This window comes from Lactuca sativa, chromosome 5, assembly GCF_002870075.4.
Source record: "Lactuca sativa cultivar Salinas chromosome 5, Lsat_Salinas_v11, whole genome shotgun sequence".
Taxonomy (NCBI): domain Eukaryota; kingdom Viridiplantae; phylum Streptophyta; class Magnoliopsida; order Asterales; family Asteraceae; genus Lactuca; species Lactuca sativa.
This window is the reverse complement of record NC_056627.2, coordinates 285,270,466-285,292,062: the sequence shown is the minus strand read 5'-3', so window position 1 is coordinate 285,292,062 and position 21,597 is coordinate 285,270,466. Positions and strand designations below refer to the sequence as shown.

At 34.4% G+C, this 21,597-nt stretch overlaps 1 protein-coding gene across 2 annotated transcripts; it reads right to left on the bottom strand.

Moving 5' to 3' along the window:
- Positions 1 to 3,245: 3,245 nt before the first annotated feature.
- On the bottom strand, positions 3,246 to 12,880 carry LOC111910237 (pleiotropic drug resistance protein 1). Of its 2 annotated transcripts, XM_023906035.3 has the most exons (22): positions 12,220 to 12,880; positions 10,876 to 10,996; positions 10,689 to 10,777; positions 10,518 to 10,602; positions 10,274 to 10,433; positions 10,089 to 10,165; positions 9,845 to 9,898; positions 9,379 to 9,771; positions 8,517 to 8,798; positions 8,132 to 8,448; positions 7,882 to 8,042; positions 7,686 to 7,789; positions 7,417 to 7,567; positions 7,157 to 7,332; positions 6,735 to 7,064; positions 6,372 to 6,662; positions 6,130 to 6,213; positions 5,906 to 6,039; positions 5,315 to 5,542; positions 5,055 to 5,226; positions 4,262 to 4,516; positions 3,250 to 4,168 (listed from the first exon to the last, which is right to left on the bottom strand). In XM_023906035.3, exons 1-22 carry the CDS (start codon positions 12,582 to 12,584, stop codon positions 3,911 to 3,913), a joined length of 4,287 nt encoding a protein of 1,428 aa, XP_023761803.1. In that variant the 5' UTR covers positions 12,585 to 12,880; the 3' UTR covers positions 3,250 to 3,910. The 2 variants fall into 2 exon arrangements, with proteins under 2 accessions (XP_042758861.1, XP_023761803.1); XM_042902927.2 differs by having other exon boundaries at positions 3,246 to 4,168; positions 7,157 to 7,567.
- Positions 12,881 to 21,597: the final 8,717 nt, after the last annotated feature.

The following is a 21,597-nucleotide window of genomic DNA, read 5'->3' as shown; positions in this document are numbered from 1 at the left end:
TATTTGAGTGTTCTAAGCCTTATACACTTAAGGGATAAGTGTCAGGGTTTATCTGGTGGATCTATAGTACAAAGAACGAGCCTGAAACACCTTGACCAGGAGTTCACGACCACCACAATGGAGTTTACGGCCGAAAATTCCATGTGGACCGTAAACTCCACCTTATATGATGAAATGTTGGCCATTTCTTCATTCCTTTCTTTTCCTTGGCTGATTTCCTCTCAAATCCTCTCAACTATCATCCCGATCTTCATTCCCGATCTTCAAAACTAGTAAGTTTCTTGTCCTAATTAGTTGATATCCTACTTGATCTAGTAATCTTACATGATTTCATCCGTGAAATCATTCCATTTGTGTAGATCTCCAAGTTTCACCAAGAACACACACTAGTATTCTTGGCCAAAACTGACCATTCAAGCTCCTAGATCGTAAGTACTCTTGTTCTAACTTGTTATGTACTAGGTTTAACATGTTTAGGCCTTAGAAACATCAAGAATAGAGGGTTGAATGGGAGTTTACGACCAAGGATCTCCCAAGGCCGTAAACTCCCTTTAAGGGTGCAATGATGCCCTCTTGTCCTTCCTTATGCTCAGAACTTAGCCTAGAACCAACCACCAATGAACTAGGGACATTAAACTTCGAGTTGGTACTTCATACCATGAGTTTACGGTCGTAAACTCATGGGGAAGTGGTCCCCAGGCCGTAAACACAAGTTAAGGTCAATTCTTGGACCTTAAACTCACCTAGCCTCTTGTTTATCCTTGGAACACTTAACCACTTAAGACATCATACCTTTAAGCCTCAAATTGAGACCCTTTAGAGAGTTTACAGCCAGGAGTAAACTCCCTTGGGCCGTAAACTCCATTAAGTATGGTCAACGGGCCATAAACTCCATAACAATGCCTTGCACTCCTTTGTTGCAACCCAATGGTCTCCTAACACTTTGATCAAAGTGTTTTCCACACATTAGGTTGCTTATACTTGTCTAATTAGTGTTATAATCACTAATTGTTTACATACATACGTCTTTATATGTTATTAGGATCTTTGTGTGTGTTCAAGTCTTCACTTGACACCTAGCACTTGTCCGACACTTCCATACGATTCACTCACTACAGGTGAGTTCATACCCCTTAATTAACCTTTTAAATGTTTATAAATGCTTTTATAAGGGAATACAAGTTGAATCATGCTAGTTATTATATCAATCACATGTGATTAATAACTAGCATACAAATGGATTTACTACACTTTTAGCTGTTTTACTAAACATATTACTTCAAATGACTTTCTCAAACGTTTTTACATGTTAAAACTCTTTATCAAACTGTCTTACATACCGTATGTTTCCTTTCAAACTCTGTTATAATTGTGTTTCAAACAAAGGCTTTTCTTATACTTAAAACTGTCTTATCAAACAAACTACTTTTAAATCGTTTTATAAACTGACATCAAGTCATCAATTCTTATTTATTAAACTTTTACGAAACTTCTTTTATACTTTTATATTGTCAAATGCATGCCTATATATGTATAATTATATAAGTAATGTTTAAAGGACTTAGGACTGCTAGCTCGCTTTAATTCCTTTTCCTTGTTTGGATGTGGCCTTAGGGTATCAGTTATTTGTCCGAATGTCGTCTAAATATTAGTTATATATTATGTATACTTATATAGACATAAAAGTTCCATCAGTCAATTCAGTACCTTTGGGTAGCAAAGGCATACTTTCGGTTATATACGTACATTACTAGTAACTATAATAGGTATAGTTAGGAGATACTACTTACTATTCCAAGTACAAGGAATCACAGAAGAGTCAGTTCATTCATGAGTCTATACTAATACATTACATACTATATGAAGAGATACTATTACATACTATTACCGAAGTGCAATTACAGAAATACTATTACATACAATTACAATAGATACAATTACAAGAGATGTAATTACAAGAGAGACAATTACATATATACTATTTCATAGATACAATACACGATAACATAAGAGAACACACAATAAAGAGAAATAGGGAGGAAGATACAATACACGATAATAGAACAAACATAATAAGGTGCTATAACATAGAACAATTACAGGATCTAACTATACCAATGAATCACTAGCGCATTGTTCTAAACAGAAGGTGATAGTTATATTGGGTATAAATGATCATAATCTTAATGTGGATGTTCACGGCTTGCAATTATTGCAGAGGTCGCGTTTGGTTCCCTGAATCTCTTGACAGGGAGAACGTTTAGTATGAGATCTAGCCATCACATTATACCTTAATACTAAATTTAAGGCAATTAGTACAATAGTAGTCACTTCATACAATACTACAATACTTACACTTTACAAACGACAAATGCACATCGACAGGTGTCTACGGTTGTATTGGTCGGTGCGTTACCACGCCGTGATTATCCTAGTACAAAAGGATACGATTTCAGTTATTAAATTATTTTTCTTATTACCTTTATTTTGTGTCACATTCACATAATCGATGTGGTATATTAGCTTTGAATAATAATAGTTGTACAAGGGACAAACTTTCTCTTATGTAGAGGTTCAAACCTTCAAAACAGTCGAGTCTTGGTAGAAGACTACATTTTTATACTAGTAGGAAATATGTGATTTTCTAGGGTTTTCATACTTATACAAACTTTTCTTCAAACATTCACAAGGCTTTTCCTTACAGTTTTTACAAATCAAAGACATTAAAATACTTATGAATTCACCAGCTTTATTGTTGATACTCGCTTTCAAAATAACTTGTATTCTCAGGTCACAAATAGACAGGTACGACCAGGGGCGGAAAATGGAATTTTTTACACGCTTTCAAGTATACGCTTACAAGTCTACTGTTCTTCAATTTAAATAAAATAAAATGCTTTATAATATTATTATTGAGGAGGTCTATAATCTCAACGCTAAACCAAAACAAAATTTTGATCATCATTTTTTATCTTGGTCGAGTAACCTTACCTTAGCTAAGCAGCTTATTTTTTTTTTCCAAAATCTCACTAAATGGGAATTTTTTACACGCTTTCAAGTATACGTTTAGTATTAACCAAGTGCTTTCTCTATGTATTACTATTTTATTTATATATATTACTATATTGAGATTGAGATGTTTAATTAAACATAAAAGAATAACCAAAATATTTATAAAACGTGGGAATAAATGCAAATAAAAAAACTGAAATTATAGTCTTAAAAAAGGAGAATGCACTCGGTAGGCCCAAGTTGGCCCAAGTTGCTTTAATGAAATAAATAAATAATACTCAACTTTGAGATATGTTAGGCCTACTCATCCAATTCAAGTTTGCCAACGAGTTGCAAATATTGGAACTTATAACTCAAAAAAGCAAGGGGGCCATGGCCCCCCTTGGCTATAACTGAGTTCCGCCATTGGGTACGACGACTAGGTTTTGTGAAGACGAAGCAGTCAAGACTCATCTTTTATTTTGATTATTCATTATATGTTGTTTTATACTATGAAAGAACACACTTGTATTTAAAATTATACTATTAATGCAATAAATGATGTTGTTGCTTGTTTACTACTTTACACTGTTGTGATACTTTACATGACGTCCTCTGCCTTAGAACGTTTCCGCCATTCTCGGTTTGGTGTGTGACATATAGACTCCGAATCAGGTTAAGATTTAACTAATGGTCAATGAGTTACACATCAAGTTACACTCAATCATATCAAATACAACAACATTGTATAAAAGATAAATATACTCCACATTATATAAATTTCACATCAAGTTAACACGTAGTTCTATAAAACCAAACACACACACACATACACACAAAAAAAAATGAAAAAAAAGAAAAAAAACACTTTAAATACAAAAAATTGGACTCAGATTTTGATGTTGTGATTATTTGATATTTATCTCTTCTGAAAATTGAATGATTTGATGCAATAAGCAAATATAAACCCAAAGACCACAACCAATCCCACGTGAACTCCGGCAATTGTGCCCAGAAAATCGTGTTTGTAGCCTAAATACCGATCCAGATACCCTTTCACTGTCTCACCGTTCGTAAGCACATCGTCATAGTCGCCAAACTGCGACACCACCATGCCGTAGATGGTCCACGCCATCGGATTACACCAGTAGTACCACCGCCACCACACCGGAATTTTCTGTTGCAATTGGAACAAAACCCTAACGATCAGCGATGAAGAATGAAGGGTTAATGTTATTCACAATTGAGATGAAAAGATTAAGAAACTTACGGGTCGTGGAATGATGAAACCAGAAAACAGGTTGAAAAACCCGTAAAACGAAGCTGCGATAATGGCGGCAATGTTGGCGTTGGGGGTGATTGCCACCGTCATCATGCCGTAAAACGTCATGTAGAGTAGACAACAGAACTGGAAGAAGAAGTAATAGAAGAATTTGGCGGCTGTCCATTCAAACCCGATCATGGCGTACACAATCAGACTATAGAAGGCGGTTTGTGCAAAAACGTAAGGTACTTCGACCAGAACCTACGTAAACCAGAAAATGTTCAGAATCTTGAACAGATAATCACTGGTAATCATTCAAGCCTGTTCCTTTTTTTTTCCCAACAATTTTTCTTTTCCCAATTAGGTCATTAAACTTAAGGAAAGTGGTTATTTGGGGTCATTTGTTAACAGGAAATTAGATTATCTAGTTACCAAGTACATAAAAATGTTAGTTTAATTGTTTAGTTGACAAAAAGTAACATAAAGATTATGCAAATATATATAGCAAACCGCCAAGTGTGATTTAGGGGTTGTTGATATGCGTCTTACTGCCTCTTAAACTTGTTTTTATACCACAATTAGAAGCCTCTTATTCGACCTTATAAACTCTTAAAGACTCTGGTATGCCTTTTTATTGGGTAGAAACTGGGTGATTTAGACCGACTCAATCAGATTTGACTTAATTAGTAACAATCAAACAACCCATTAATTGACAAAAAAATAAGTTCCGTATCCAGATTATGAGAAATAAGAGATGTGAGTAAATTAACCCTAAATAAAAGGTAGTTGGTATAATCACCTGTGCGAAAGCATATGGTAAAGCCGAATACATTCCTGCAGCTCGTTCTCGGTAAAAGACGGTGCGTTCGACATCCACAACAGGCTGCACTGCCGATGCATTTTGGACTCCTAGGAAGAGAACCGCCATGTACATAGAACCCATTGCATTAGTTAGCTGTTGTTGGGTTTTCCTGAATACACAAACAAAATATTGAACATATGTAACAATGTAACAAAAACAATTGATTAGGGTTTAGGGTTTCAGTTTTGGATTTTTACCGTTTACCACCAAGATCCCAAAACATGGTCCCAAACATGACCCCGATAAAGGTGGTGAAAGCAAAACGGACAGCAGTGTAAGGAGGGTTCCGCCAGTAGGACCACCGTTGTTTCCATAGGCATGCGATACACTGGACCATGAAAGGTTGCGCGAATTGGGTTGGGAAATAAAGATCTTTTGTATCGGGACGTGATATGCTTAGTTCAGCAATAAGAGCCTTGTTTCTCCTGTGAAGTATATGGCGATCTTGATCAGAAACTTCTGTTAAACTGACTAAAACAAACTTGTACTGTTTTTGACATGTGAAGTAATGGCAATCTTGATTAGAAACTTCTGTTAAACTGACTAAAACAAAATTGTACTGTTTTTTGACATGTATTAGACAGAAACCATGCTAATGGAAAAAAAAATTGTAAAAGTTTGTCCCACCAAAAAAGGCGGTAGAGGGACCCGCTCTCGATCTCTAGTCTATGCGAAATACGTGGATAACCTCTTTATTCTCATTATTGAAAATAACCCTAGGAAGTTTGTCAAAGTTGTTCTCAATGTAATGAATGAGGTTGTAAACATAGTGCAATTGAAGTACTCACCGATAAAGTTCGGAATTCCTATAGATTTCGGTGAAATCAACTCCAAGAGACAGTTCTTGAGCAGTGGTACTCACTTCCAACATCCATGTTGCAGGGTTATATCCATCTTTAATCCTACTTACCCCGTTGATATCCTAGTTCACAATAACAAATGGGATTTTACCACTTTAGTTGCATATCGCTTGTCATTAGCATATATACACTCGGTATGTTGAATATCTTACCTCAAAGTATCTTATCAGCTGGCAAGAATGACGACCCACAGGTCCCACGTATAGCTCTTGTCCTCCTCTTTTCATCAAGAATAGCTGCACAATATGATTAGATGATAAGCTAGCTGCTTAAACGGTAGTGAACCATATTTCCCTATAAAAATTAGGTTGTACTGTGTTTGACATGCATTTGATTAAGACTTGAGTTAATGAAACAAAAAATGAAGACAAAAATATGGATTTTTCAAATGCACCTCATCAAAAGCTTCAAATATATCGATGCTAGGCTGATGAATGGTGCACACAACGGTTCTACCCGTGTCCACGGTGTTCCTAACAGTTCTCATCACAATAGCAGCCGCTCTAGCATCAAGACCGGATGTTGGTTCATCCATAAATATTATAGATGGGTTAGCCACCAGCTCAACCGCTATGGTTAACCGCTTTCGTTGTTCCGTTGATAGCCCATTTATACCTGGCAACCCAACTAGTGCATCTCTCAATGGAGTTAGTTCCACAAGTCCCATAACTTCATCAACAAACATCTACAAACAACATTCAAATCTTATTATCCTGAAAAACCCAAAAAGAATGTAATCGACTTTCAGCACACTAACCTTTCGAGTTCCTTCATCATCAGTTGATAACCTTAGCCAAGCCGAATATAGCAAAGACTCGTAAACAGTTACATAAGGCGAATGAATGTCGTTTTGCTCACAATACCCGGAAATCCGAGCAAATGTTTCTTGTTTCTTTGGATACCCGGAAATCCTGATGTCACCTTCTATATAACCACCCGTTTTTCGACCTGCGAGTACATCCATTAAAGTAGTTTTGCCTGCACCACTCACCCCCATTAATGCGGTCAAAACCCCTGGTCGAAAAGCTCCACTCACTCCCTTTAGTAGCAGTAACCGATCTTCATTCAATCCCTGTTCTCTCATTTCCTATAAAAACATCAGAACACTCTTAGGAATTGAAATTTTTGCTATTATAAGTTTGGATTTTGTAAAGGAAAAAAAAGTGTCTAGCAAGTTACCAGTGGCATGTCGACTGAGTATTTGACATCGTTGAAGGTAATGCAATGTGGTTCGAATGGAAGAATCATTCCTTTTTTCTTCTTTTGATTGCTCCCACCACCTGGTGATGTTAACTCAACCGCTCCTGTGCCACTCTGGGTTTGTGTTGATACGGTTGATCGAGATTGCCCAAAAGCTATGAATTGTACACTAAATGTTACTGAATGGCTACTACGCTTATAGTGGTATTTCAGTATGAAAATGTAGAAAAAATACTCACGGTTGAGAAAAGCGAGAGACAAAGCAAAACAGAAATTGTAGACCAAAATGAATCCGATCATTGCCACCACTGCAATCCAATACCAGTAGTCTTCCGCAAAGAATCCTCGAGCAGTGATCACGGATTTCCCGAGTGTCGTATCGTTTAAAGTCTATAACACGAAAAGCATATAGAAAAATTAAGCTTTGGCTGATCAATACATTGATGTTGGAAGCATATTGTAATATCACATCGTGGGTGCACTTGAGATGTTACAAAAATAGTATTACCTTTTTCCACTGATGCCCAAGAAATTCATTAGCGACAATGCCATTCATGGCGTACATCATTGGAGATGACCAATAACCCCACAACCACCATTTCTTTATATCATCTGTAACAAGGAAAACATGGCTGTTATACGTAAAGGGATAAAAAAAAAAGATGGGATTTTTTTTGGTTTTCAATCAAGTAACTTGTAAGTACCTCGTGAAAGTACAAAACCACCCAACGCAAAGACTAAAAGAAGTGCAAATGAACCAAAAGTGTTGGCAACAATCATGTTCCGACCCAATGCTCCAATAAATCGAAACAATGCAGAAGACATTTGGTTAACAAAAAGCAGTAAAAAATACTGTCGGAAGAATCTGTAAAACGCAAAAGTTGGGTAAGAAGGGTATAAAAGATGAAACAAGAACATGAAATTTGTAAATCTAGTAATGAAAAATGATTATACCGATTGATATTAGGATCAAATCCTATGACATAGTAAGTAAGAATCGTCCACAAAGCAGATTCAATAAGGGAAACAGGAATCTTGATGATCCATGATGGAAGAGCATACGCCCATGAGGGATAAAATAAGAAGTCCCGTTGCTTGTAGTATACAGGAAGCTTTGCAATTGTCATAGAGATCTCAGACATCCCATTAAACATGATCATAACCACACCGAAAAACAGAGCACCCGTATATAACCCTCCATCTTCTACACTACCTCTATGCAACTCAGTCCGGAAAAACACCGTCATACAGACTAACGCCATGATAAATAACTGAAATAACAATCTTGATTAGAGCTAAGCATAAAAAAGCAAACATTTGTAGCAAAATTGATACTCACTTGGGACAATTTGAAGATGTAAACAAAAGAATTTCTCTTCATTAGCAATATTTCTCTATGGGTGCAAGCTTTTAAGAGGTCTTTCTTGTTTATTCCGTATTTCTTGCTTGTAAGGGCAGCAGGGTGGCTTCTTGCTTTGTCATATGTGGAGGCAATATCTTCCCCTAGTCTTTTCCCTACATGGAAGGAACGAAATGCATCGGAGAACTCCTTGGCTGTCACAAATCTGTAATGCTCGTTTCTTCTCATCCAATATTGCTGCTGATCTTTCTTCGATGTCACCTATAACATAATTATCCACATCTCACAATTATATAAAAAAACATATGCTAACCAGATATATATGTGGTGAGGTAGAATGGAAGTAAATAACAAAAAAATGTTTCGGGTTCACTAAGAGAGAAGTTTTAGTGATCTATATTTGATATGTATTGCTAAATTTCCAAAAATTAAAACTGACAACAAATTATTCAAATAAAATGCGTATTTAGGGAAATCATAGAAATCACATATGGTTAGAAAATTCAAATTGGAGTCCAAAACAGTAAAATTGGGTCTGATAAATGTGACAAACGGCCTGTGGCGGGTTTTATAGAAGCTCCACCCCTTTAAAAGCTTTCAGTCCATATAAAGTGAGACGCCTAACTATTGACATATCAAAATTTATGCATTTTTTAAATTAGGCGTCTTTCCACCACAGATGTCTCCAAAAGAACCCCTTAAATTTTCCCTCTAAAGAGTCTTTATGGAGAAGGTAGACTCCAAAACATATAGAAGCAGATGAGGATGTGTCCAATGTGGGACGTTAATAACTTGTTAATGTGAGATGAACTGAATCAAGGGGAAAAGAATGAGAACATACTTCTTGCAAGAAATCAGCGACACCTTTCCTCTCAGGGCATTTAAACCCCAAAGATTCAAAAAACTCGAGCACATTATCACGTGGTCCTTGGTACACGATTTTCCCATCTGTCAAAAGGATAATGTCATCGAATAAATCATATGTCTCGGGTGCAGGCTGGAGGAGGGAAATGACAGCTGTTCCTTCAAGAATATGAAGAAATTGTCTGAGTGATTTCACTATTTGGAAAGTTGTAGAACTATCTAAACCAGTAGAAATTTCGTCCATGAGAAGAACATTTGATGGCCCAACTATCATTTCACCCGTTGTAACTCGCTTCTTTTGGCCACCAGAGATCCCGCGTACCATTTGATCCCCAACCATGGTATCCGCACAAATGTCCAAACCCAACAACTTCATGAGAAACAACTTATATTAGATTTTATAAATAATTAATGTTTGTAAAAAGTTAATTTAAAGTTCATACCTTGAGAGTGTAATCTGTCATCACACTTGCCTCTTGACGTTCTGATGCTGCAGCCTTAATAAAAAAACAGAAGTATCAAATTTAAATCATAAAGAATTACGAAACAAACAAAAGACAAAATTGACCAAAATGGTTTGTTGTGGTATGGACATTTCAAGAAGCAATTTTGCAATTCGAAAAATCTCTATTGTGAATATCCCTAAACAAAAAGTTTTTTTCCCTATAACTGGAGATGGGTCCATACCTTCATAAAAACGTCGATGTCAGGATCAGGCTTGATGTTTGCATCTTTCTCTCTTCTTGACAACTCCGCCAACATCTCTGCAATTTATACGATAAACCCTTGTCCATTTTAATATTCTTTTTGAAATTTTCCACAAATTGTTATATCCACAATTAAAAATCAGGACAAAATAATCTCAATCTAACCATATCGTGATCCAACCCCTTGACATTGTGCAGAAAAAGCCAAGGTTTCTCTAACAGTCATTTCTCCAATATGGACATCATTTTGACTGATATAAGCAGAGGTTCTTTCGGGTACAAACTCATGCAATTCATGACCATTGTATGTCACCTTCCCAGAGCTCTACAAAGATTTACCAAATGTCAAAAATAAAGAAAATGGAAATTTTTTAATCTTGAAATCAAGTCATTCAGAACAAGATTTTACCTTAAGATCCTTATCAAGCTTCCCAGCCAAAGCTAACAATAGTGTCGTTTTCCCAGAACTCGGAGGGCCCAAAAGTAATGTCATTCTAAATACATGTTTTATTATGTTAGATTTAATAAAATGATTATAATTAATTATAAATTAAGGATGGTTAATGTTTTTTATGCTCACCTGCTAGGCTTAACTACCCCGCTAACATCATCAAGGATGGTTATATGTTTTTTCGAATTTGGAAGCATATGGAATAAGCTCAAGAACCCCTAATGGAATCAAATATGGATACATATTTTATAGGGATCGAAAACTTATTTAAAAACATTCAAGAAAGTTGCATGTATCAAATGATTGGATTCTTAACCTCAAATATATCAATATGGAAGTTTATAAAACTAGGTAGAGCTCTGCTTCCTGTATTGATATCTGCCTCCACAGTCATATGCTCAAATTTGACTTCAATTGTTGGCAAATCAATGCCGACCCTGTAACATTCCCAGTGAAAGTTACAAAATGTAAGAAAATAGAATTCAAAATTAAAAGAGAGAACAGTCTTTTTCATTTTTTGAACGTAACGTGTTTAATTAAATGAAAGGATAAACATAAATGAATGACATATTTGTAAAAAGTTATGAATTAATGGAAAAGCTTCCATTCGTTTCTTTGACTTTTCTTTATTAGATGTTTATTTTTTGCTTAAGGGGGTGTTTGAGATTTCATATCTAAGATGTTAATTAGCTTGTTGCGATTTGGCCGCTAACAAGTAGTTTTTAGTAGTGTTTGGATAGATTTAAATCATAAGTGGTTATTGACTTAATTGAGGAGTTTTTGAGAAGTTAGTGGGTTCTAATTTATCTAAAATAGCTTATGAATTATTTAAACAAATTTACCTTATTAAACATATTGTAACTATATGTCTATCTATATATGGTTCTTATTGGTTATTTTACATCTATAAGCAGTAATTTTTAAACTCTAAAAAAATAATTTATCAATTTATTGCGTTTTTTAGAAATTAATAAAGATAAGTTGTTAGCAATAAACAATCCCAAACACACCCTAAAAATTAATGAATGGGACACTTGATAAAAATATAAAAAGAAAAAAATCGAGACAAATTTGTAGAAGATTATGACTCAATAGGAAAGCAGCCACGTTTTGGAGAAATGTATTAAAAAAAAGAAATCATTTATATATAACATACAGATTAAAGTCATGTTATATAGTTTGCTAGATTAAATTCATCAATAAAGAAACAACACCCAATGCTTTCAGATTCGTTACAAACAAACAGTAATACTTGTTGAATGAAAAAGAACAAATAACACAAGTTGTCAAACTTCAATCCGTTTTGACCGTTTGACCCGTTTTAGCATACATTACTATTCGTTACGTTGGTACACTGATTATGTTTCAATAAAGGTGACAAAATGAACAGTGTACTTGATCAAAATCAAAACGATTGAATTTTAATTCTTGTTAAAATGGTTAGCATCATGTTAACCCCTCTTCCATCCTTTTAATCTAATATTTACTTATTATATTAATCATTAAATATGATTACGAAATTGATACCATTTATTCAAATAGTAATCGATATTTTTAAGCATTAAATGTCAATTTCCACCCGCTTGACATCATCATATCGTTGGAGAAAGAATACAATCAAACTTTAAATCAAACAACAAGAAAGAGGAATTTAAAATACCTATCGATTCTGTTCCTGAGCTTCAACAAGAACTTTTCATTATCTTCATCAGCAATCCTTACAAGCCTATCAAGCAATCGTTTTCGATCATTGTAATCAAGATTATCCACATCAACTTCATATGAAGGTCCTCTTGATCCAAAAAGCAGACCTCTTTTCAAACGATCAAAAGTTGGAAGCTTTTCAAGAGAAGCCCATTTAAGAGCTTCTTCATCGTTTTCTTCACGAGTAGATTTTGTAAACACATCCATCCCAGAATTCCTCCACACAGAAGTACTTGCAGATCTTAAAGTCGACATCATTCCACTACCACTACTACTTGCTCTCATACTACTACTAGCTTTATAAATATCACTTCCATCCATTGTAAGTCAAAACCCTAAAAACCGCTAAAAGAAATCAAAATCTTCGAGGGTTTTAGACCTCGGACACACACTCACACACACAAAAAGACAGATTTCCTAAAAGGGACGTGAAATTTGATCTGGGTATTCACTATTGATCAAGAAAAGCTTGAAAGTAGAAAGAATCCATCAATAAAAACTTGAAAGTAGCAAGAATCGATCAAGAACAAAAAGGGTTCTTTTATGAATTTCATTCATAAAGAAAGTGTTTTCTCCACAGAAACGTATTCTTGGAGGATCTTGAGAGTTCGTACACTTCATGCAGGGTCAACACTTAAGTGGCACAACGATTTAAAAGTGTTTTGGGAATCTTCTTGTTCTGTTGGATTAAAGTAATACTTTATTAGCCATGAGTTTAACTAATTAAAATATGATTGCCACGACTATAATAAATTCTTTGGTCCAATTAAAAACAAAAAAATTACATCCTTTTGTGTAAAACAAATATTTTTTTTACTTGATGAAATAGTTTAATAAAAGTGTGATTATTAATTAAGTATTTCTTGATAAAGGTTAAATAAACAACTTTTTATATTAAAGTAAAACACAGTTAGTAATGATAGATAAGTTTGATTACATTATCATCATGTATTAAACCATCCAAAAAGGTTGATATAAAATTGTATAATGTCGTAAGATTTTGAAATATTACTACCACACCGTAGAAAGATAGTTTTCACTAATATTGTAAATAATGTTAGACATGACTTGGCGGCAATATCAAGCCGACCTTAAGTTTTTATGAGTCGTGATAAGCCACGTCGAGTTAAGACGACAATTTTTTTATATAATTAATAATTTTATATGTATTTTCTATTATTATTAATTTAAATATACATATAGAACTTAAGACCATATTTTGTTATAGTTTGACCGTAAATACAAGCCTTTGAGTCATGTCGATCTTTTTAAAATCTTGGTTTTTACTAACAAGTACAATTTAGTAATGATTATTATCTTAATAAAAATAAAATAGATCAATTAACAAATGAGATGTGAACAAAATACAAGCATGACAATAATGATCAGTAATTGATAAAAGCGAAATTTGGATCAACCGTCTATAAGAAAATTCATATTTTATAAAAGTGTCCAAAAGGTTGATTTTAAATATTAATATGATTTCCTTTTTAAAATATAATTAAGAGCACATAATGTGCAAAGTGGGCCTCTGGTAATGGTGGATTCAGAACAAAATTTTATCGGGTTCATTATAGAGTTAATATTATATAATAAATAAAATAAAATAAATAAAAATAATAAAGTACCATAATATTTGAGGTTTTTTTATGAATTGTTAAATAAAATTAAAAAAAAGTAATCATATGCATATATGATGCTTCCTTTTGAGATTTTTTTCTACAAAAATGATAAATAACTCTGTAGAAAAATACAGAAAAATAAGTAAAAATGAATATGATCAAAAGAAACTCTAAATATATGCTATTTTTAGTGGGGGCTAAACTATAATTTTCTATTTGTTTTCTTAATTTTTATGTATAATATATGTGCTGGCTAAAATGGGGTGCATGCACCCCACTACTAACATACTAAGAGGATGTTTGTTTACCTTTTAACTGCAAAATTAAGAGGCAATGTATTAAAATTTCAGATTAAGAGTGTTTGTTTGTGTATTATTTTTTACCTCTTAAAAATAAAAATGTCTCTTATTTTTTCAGATAGCAAACAAAGTCTGAAAAATAAAAACGAGAGGCGCGTTTCTATTTTCCCTAAAAAATCGATCGTCTCTTTTCTTTTCTTCCCTTCGGTTCTTCTTGGTTTCCATCGTCTTCTCTTCAGCTCTAACCAGTGACGCCGTCACTGAAGACACCATCGACGGCTCCAGCGACGACGCTAGCAACGCCGCCTCCCTCCGCCGCCGCCCATCTTCTTCTATTCACCAATTCATTACCGACAACATGTATATTTTCAGTTTCTTCCTTCTTTCCCATCGAATACATTGGTCTTTTTGTTTTTCTTCCTTCTTTCTCCTCAAAGTTGAAAATCAAAAAACGAAATTGTTATGCTATATTTTCTGATTTGTTCAATCAGATTCAATATTTGATGTTATGCTATATTTTGATGTTATATGCTTGATTATGATGTTATATGCCCAATTTTGATGTTATATGATCGATTATCATGTTATATCCTTAATTTTGATGTTCATTCTTGATGTTATGTTTGATTTTTTTCTATTCATATATTTATGTTTGAGTATTATGTTGAAATGTTGTTGCTGATATATCCATTAGTTTTGTTCTTGATGTTATCATGAAATATCTATTAGTCTTGTTGAATTGTGTATTTGTTTTGTTGAAGAACTTGTTGAAAATGTGTCTTTATATTGCTTAAATTGTTGTTGAAAATGTGTATTTGCAATGCTTATGTTGTTGCTAAAACATACGTTTTTTTTGTTGAATTGATCAAAGAAATGGGAGAAAAGAAGGATATGATTAGTTGGAAGGTTGAAGGTATAGAGAAAACGTTTCTAGAAGCTTGTTTGTGAAGTTATAGCCAATGGACGGGAATGGAGTAGTTTAAAAAAACTATTTTGGAGGAATGTAGCTGAAACATTAAAAATTGAACATAACATTATTGCCAACCAAAAACAAATGCAGAACCGCTATCACTACCTAAAGTTAAAGTTTGGTGCCTTTTTGAAGTTAAAAAACAAAACCGACAATGTGTACAATGCAACAACCAACACCTTCAATCTTTCCAAAGAAGAATGAGAACTAGAATCGAAGGTATTTTGTTAATTTATAAAAAATAGATTATCATGTTTAAATAATAAAATATTTTTTCCAAATAGTCAAACAAACATGTGGATTCTTTGAGACGTACACCACTATCGTACCCGACCTTTGCACACAGTTGTTTGAAGGCGCGACTGCAACATACATTCATAGTTGGGGGCCAACTTCTACCCTTCCCCGTCCTACTCAAGAGTCAAGCCATTATAGTTTGCATGACTTTGACGACATTGATTGCACTCGACAAGAAACTGTAGGTCTCAGTGACCAGTCATCCGCTCAATAAAAAAACAAAAGACTATAGTTTCAACAAAGAGCCAAAATAAAAGTAAAGATAAGGGTAAAGATGCATAGAATTCAAGATTGCTTGAAATCGGGGAAGATATTGCAATAGTTGCTAAGATATTTGTGGAAAAACATACTTCTTCAAATTTGGGTGCGTGTACGGAAAAGTTGGAGAAGTTAGGATGGGGAATATTTGATCCAAGATACACTACTATTGTTGCTCTTTTTGGTGAAGGTGCGGATAAGAGGCGCGCGTGGTTAACCATTGATTCAACTATTTGTGAGAATTTGGTCAAGACTGTTGGAGCATATTATGGAATGTTTCGCTAAGTAGATGTTTTGAAGGTTTTTTTTTGGATAACTAGATGTTTGGTTTGAACTAGATGGTTTTTTTTTTTGGATTACTTGATCTGTGGTTTGAACTAGATGGTTTTTTTTTGGATTAGTTGATCTTTGGTTTGAACAAGATTTTTATATGACATGAATGACTCGATGTTTTGGATTACTTGATGTTTTGGGTTACTAGATTTTTATATGACATGAATGAGTTGATGTTTTAGATGAATTTTTATGTTATATGTTGTTATTATAATTGTTATGTATTTTCAAAATAACATATTGCTTATGGATTTGGATGAAGAAATTGCAATTTTCCTTTTACTATGTTGCTATTGGTTGAATCTAGCATCCACTAGAATTGGAAGGGCAATTGATAATGAACGGTTCATGATTATCAAATGAAGGTTTCAACACTCCACAAAAATAGTTCATAGATGCTTTCATGAGGTGCTAAATGCAATGATGATTTTTGCAAAAGAAGTTATAGTGCCAACGAATTCTAATGGAACTGTGAATTCCTTAGAGAGACATCGCAGGCTAAAAGATATCTTTCCTCGAGCAATAGGTGCGTTAGATGGAACTTTTGTACATGCAGTCGTGTCTACTGATCAACAAACTCGCTACAAGGGAATGGGAAAAGGTGAATGCTTTCAAAATGTTATAGGAATTTGTGATTTTGATATGATATTCACATTCGTATGGGCCGGTTGGGAGGGTATAACACATAATTCGCGAGTTTTGAAAGAAGTTGCATGTAACCCGACTTCAGGCTTTCTGTTCCCTCCTCCAGGTTTGTAATTCTTTTTAAATTTATTCTAAAATACAATTTTAAATTTCTATATATAATACTTCCTTCACTCATGTGTACAAATAAATATTACCTTTGCGATGCTGCATACACCAACACTCGTGGATTTATGACTCCTTACTGCAACACGAGGTATTGGTTAGCCGATTATCGACGGCGACATGCGTTAACTAAGGAAGTAAAATTCAATCATGCAAATGCGCAACTCAGAAATGTTATTGAACGTGCTTACGGTCTTTTGAAGGCGAGATTTTCAATCCTAAAGCGAATGGCTCCTTTTCCTTTTTCAGTGAAAAGAGATATAGTCGTTGCTTGTTTTGTAATCCACAATTTCATAAGGAAATACGATATTCATGATGAATTATTTATGGCGTTCGAGGAGAACAATGCTCAAGCATAAGGTGGAGAGAATGATGGCCAAAACGTACACGATATGGAATGAGGTTCACAAGGAAATGAATACATAAATAATTTGCGTGATCAGATTACGAATCAATTGTGGTCACATTAAATTTGTAGGATTTTATTTGGATCTTAGTATGATTTTGTGGATTTAAAAAAATTTATGTTTGATTTGGATTTGTGTTTAATTTTGATTTATGTTAAATTTTGATTTTATATGGTGTTTAGATTTTTTTAAATACATATTTAAGAAATTTATTAGGTTATTTTCTAAACAAACAGTTGAATTCAATAAAAAATAAAAAATAAAATAGAAGGGTAAAATGGTCATTTTACTAATTCAGCACAACAATTCAGAGGTCCCAACCAAACAGCATGTTAAACATTCAGTTTTTAAAATTTCAGACTCTCTCTGAAATTCATATATCTTAAAAATTCAGATCCTGCCAAACAGCCCCTAAATCCGTCACTACTCTTTGGTATCGATAGGATCAAACACCGCACCACCCACTTGGTACCATCCTAAACCGAATCATGGTCATCCTAATGCAAAATTCGTCTAATTAATGCCGCTCCAACTGCTTACTTTGGGAACATTTAAATAAAAAACACCTTAACTACCTTTTAAACGTTCTTCATTTTCACACCATTCTTTTACATGACCTTCTTATATACTCTTTGAACCTATATTTTCAAGTTTTTAAAACTGTTTCCAATCAACACAAGATCCAAGACAGGGCAGTGCTAAAAACATGGGTTCAAGTCGCGACAAATAAAAATGGAAGGACATGAAAACGAACGTCACCAAGTTCAACGGTATTTACAGCAACAAACTGACCCAACACCGAAGTCGTCAACCGAAAGCCAACCGACGCATTCATCGAAGAGGATAAGGGGTTTAATGTTGAAGAGTTGCAAAGACTGCAACAAAGACGGAAGAAACCGACATCATCATCTACAAGATAGGGATGAACAAATGCAAAGGATAGATTCTTAATTTACACAATTCAGTCATCATAAAAGATTTCGAGGACAAAAAACAGCATTGAGCAAAGTTATAGGATAATCAAGGAGGAGAAATTATGCATCATGGAGGAGCACTTGTAGGAAAAATGACAAGATAAAGGTTTGTTGTTCTATCTTCAGCCGCATGAACATTTGAGCGGAACATAGTTAAATGTGCTACTAGAACGTACGCAAGCAATAACACGATGTTGGGGTTGGGAATGGAATGTAATTTTATTAATTTACTACTAGTTATTTGTTATATTGCTATCAATTTTTTTTAGTTTTAAATTTTAGTCTTCTAATATTTATTAAACAAAATATCTTTTATTAGTTGATATATTTCAATTTTTTATTTTGGAAAAAAGGTTGTGAGAGGCGAGGGATTGATAAATTTGATGTTTGATTGATGGTTTATATATGAAATGAAAAAAGATAAAATAATTTGATTTTGAACTCATGGGCGTTATGAGAAAGAGAGGGTCTCCACCCTAACATTCAGTTTTCGAGTTCAACTTAATGAGGGAATGGAAGAAAAATGGATGAAATTGAAAAGAAAGAAAAAAAATGGTATTCTTGAGTTTTTAATGAAAAGAATGCGAAAGAAGTGGAAGAATAGCGGTTCTTCGTAACGTTCCTCCGATTTGAAAGGATTAAGAGAGAATAGAAAAAAAATGTTTATTTTCTTTGTACTTCTTTCCAACCCAGCAACACAAAATACATTTTCTTTTCTTTCTTTTCTCTCCTTAGCTTCCTTACTTTTTTTTTTCTTTTCTAAAAATCGAGAACAAGGTGAAAAATATATGATTGTCTTGCCCAATTTAAAATAACATATATGATTTCATATTTGATAAAAAAAACTTTTAGAAAACAAATTTTAAATTAATGTTATTATTTAATATATATGTAAAATTAAAATAAATATATATCAAACTAATGATAGTGTTTACGGTTAATGTTAAAAACAAGAATCAACATTATGATAATAACATAATTCATTAATAAAAGAAAACAAATGAAATTATTCACTAAAATACCCATAAAAGAGGTTTATATTTCGAACCATCCCTATAGAAGCAGACACAAAATGGATTCAAAACTAATACAAGAGCTAGAAATATGTTCAAACTACACATCATATGAAATACATTATTAGTGTCTAGCATATGTGTGGATGGGTTTCAGTTTGGTGAGTCCGATATGCGAGGGAATGTAGTTTTGGCTTGTATCATTGCTTCTTTACATAGTATATGTAACATCCCAAAAATACTAAGTAAAAGTTTTCTTTAATTCAACCAGAAACAACCATTCGTTCATTCCACATACCCAATCAAAATGTAAGGAAAATGTATCAAAAGTTATCAAAGTACAAAACAAAATCATAGAATGCAGAACACTAGTGGATGTTGTGCGATCATGTCGGATCCTTCCCCTTCGAACCAGAGGTAGCTGAAAACATTAAACCACAAAACCGTAAGCACAAAGCTTAGTGAGTCCCACAAAATAACACATACCACATACATATAAACAGGCCTAGCCCAAACTGCATAGATGCCATACCTAAAGTACATACGGGACCCGCCTACAACACAACGGACCCCACTCAAAATGATATATAAAACATATATACACATGGAAGAGTCACAAAGACAACAAACACATACATGCATATCAGCAAGTGTCACAAACACCATTATCATCCTACAAACATAATCCAGTAGACCATCATTGGTGCCTTTGACCTACGAGTATAGTGAAGAGATCCACATAAATTGGTCAACGAATAGATCTCACACACGAGCCTTTGATACTGAAATCTTTCCCATTAAAAATATCTAAACACCAAATCCTAATTACCAATTAAGGTAATTCTCCAACTCAGCAAATCTATATTGCAAGATAAATCCTCATTTGGGAAAAAGACCATTTTACCCTTTCGAGTCCTCAACACCTCGCAGTTGACCAAAAGTCAAACTAGTCAAAAAGATAACGACCAATCTTTCGTTGACTTACGCGCTGCGTGTAACATACTCTACATAGGGCGTATAGTCTTATTCCCGAAAACGGGCCAAAATCGAGCGACACTAGACGTAGCTCAGATTACACCCCGCATATAGAGCTGTTAAGCCAATTTCACTTCAAGCTCCTAATCCACAAAGACAAGCCATCAATTGCTCAGATCTGGTTCCATTAAACGTCTAGCCTGATAAATTTGATTATTTATGCCTTTTCATGGCTACATGGAACTCAGAATCAAACCATAGATTCCTAACTTCTTTTAATTCCAAAATCTATTGTACGGAAGAAAGGTAGCTACCAAGATCCCATTTCTATGACATAACAACCTTAGAACAATAGAAAAATAACAACCTTGAGGTCTGGAGTATCTTATACACATAAGAATCAAGATTATGGGATAAAAGGGCATGAAAATCAAGAATCTAAAGATATCTAGCACATGGATCAACAAGTTACAAGCTTTATATATCCTGGAGTTGAGAAATGCAATGTAGTTTCAAGATACACAAGCTTGAGCTTTAATAATATTCAAGCTTGGATTTCTCCTTCTTCAAGATGCACCAAAAGCACATAATAAGGCTCAAGAGTTGCTTTAAGGCATTAGGTTTTCATGCTATATGCTCAAGAGGGTGGAGGATGGTGGTAAGAAGAGCCTTAAGGAGGTTAAGACCCTTAAATAGGGTCCAAGACCCCGAATTAGGGTTTATACCCTGAGCAGTTTGCCCTATGTAACCTGGGTTTCTCCCTGCATGGGGAAATAAACCCATGTGTCCAATTAATGAGTTACGCCCTGCGTAACTAGGTAACTACGCCCCGCGTAGAACCACGATTCTAAAAAATAATTAATCTTAAAACATGAAAAAATGTACCTGAGAATCGAGTGTTACAACTCTCCCCCACTTAATTCAGATTTTGTCCTTGAAGTCTGTTGTTGTAAATAACTCGGGGTAATGCTCTCTTATCTCCTCCATTGCACCTTCACCAGCTCCACTACTTTGTTGCATAAGGTCTTGGTCTTTTTATCAAGAATCGTCACTGGTCGCTCCACATAGTTCCAATGCTCGTCTACCTGAATATCATCTAACGGTACCTATGCAGAATCATCGACCATGCACTTCTACAAGTGGGAGACATGGAACGTGCTATGGATTTCACTCAACAAGGCTGGTAAATCCAACCGATATGAAACCTTGCCCACCCAGGCAAGGATCCCGAAAGGAATAATGAATCTGGGGTCCAACTTGCCCCGCTTCCTGAATCGAATGACACATTTCCAAGGCGACACCTTACAGAGCACAAAATCCTCGACCTGAAACTTAAGGTCCGAATGACATCTGTCTGCATAACTCTTCTGATAGCT

Coding starts and splice junctions, on each gene's coding strand:
- LOC111910237 (XM_042902927.2), bottom strand. CDS start 12,584: ATGGATGGAAGTGATATTTATAAAGCTAGTAGTAGTATGAGAGCAAGT. Junction 10,778..10,875: donor TCCATATTGATATATTTGAG/GTTAAGAATCCA, acceptor TGATTCCATTAG/GGGTTCTTGAGCTTATTCCA. Junction 8,043..8,131: donor TTTGATCCTAATATCAATCG/GTATAATCATTT, acceptor TGCGTTTTACAG/ATTCTTCCGACAGTATTTTT.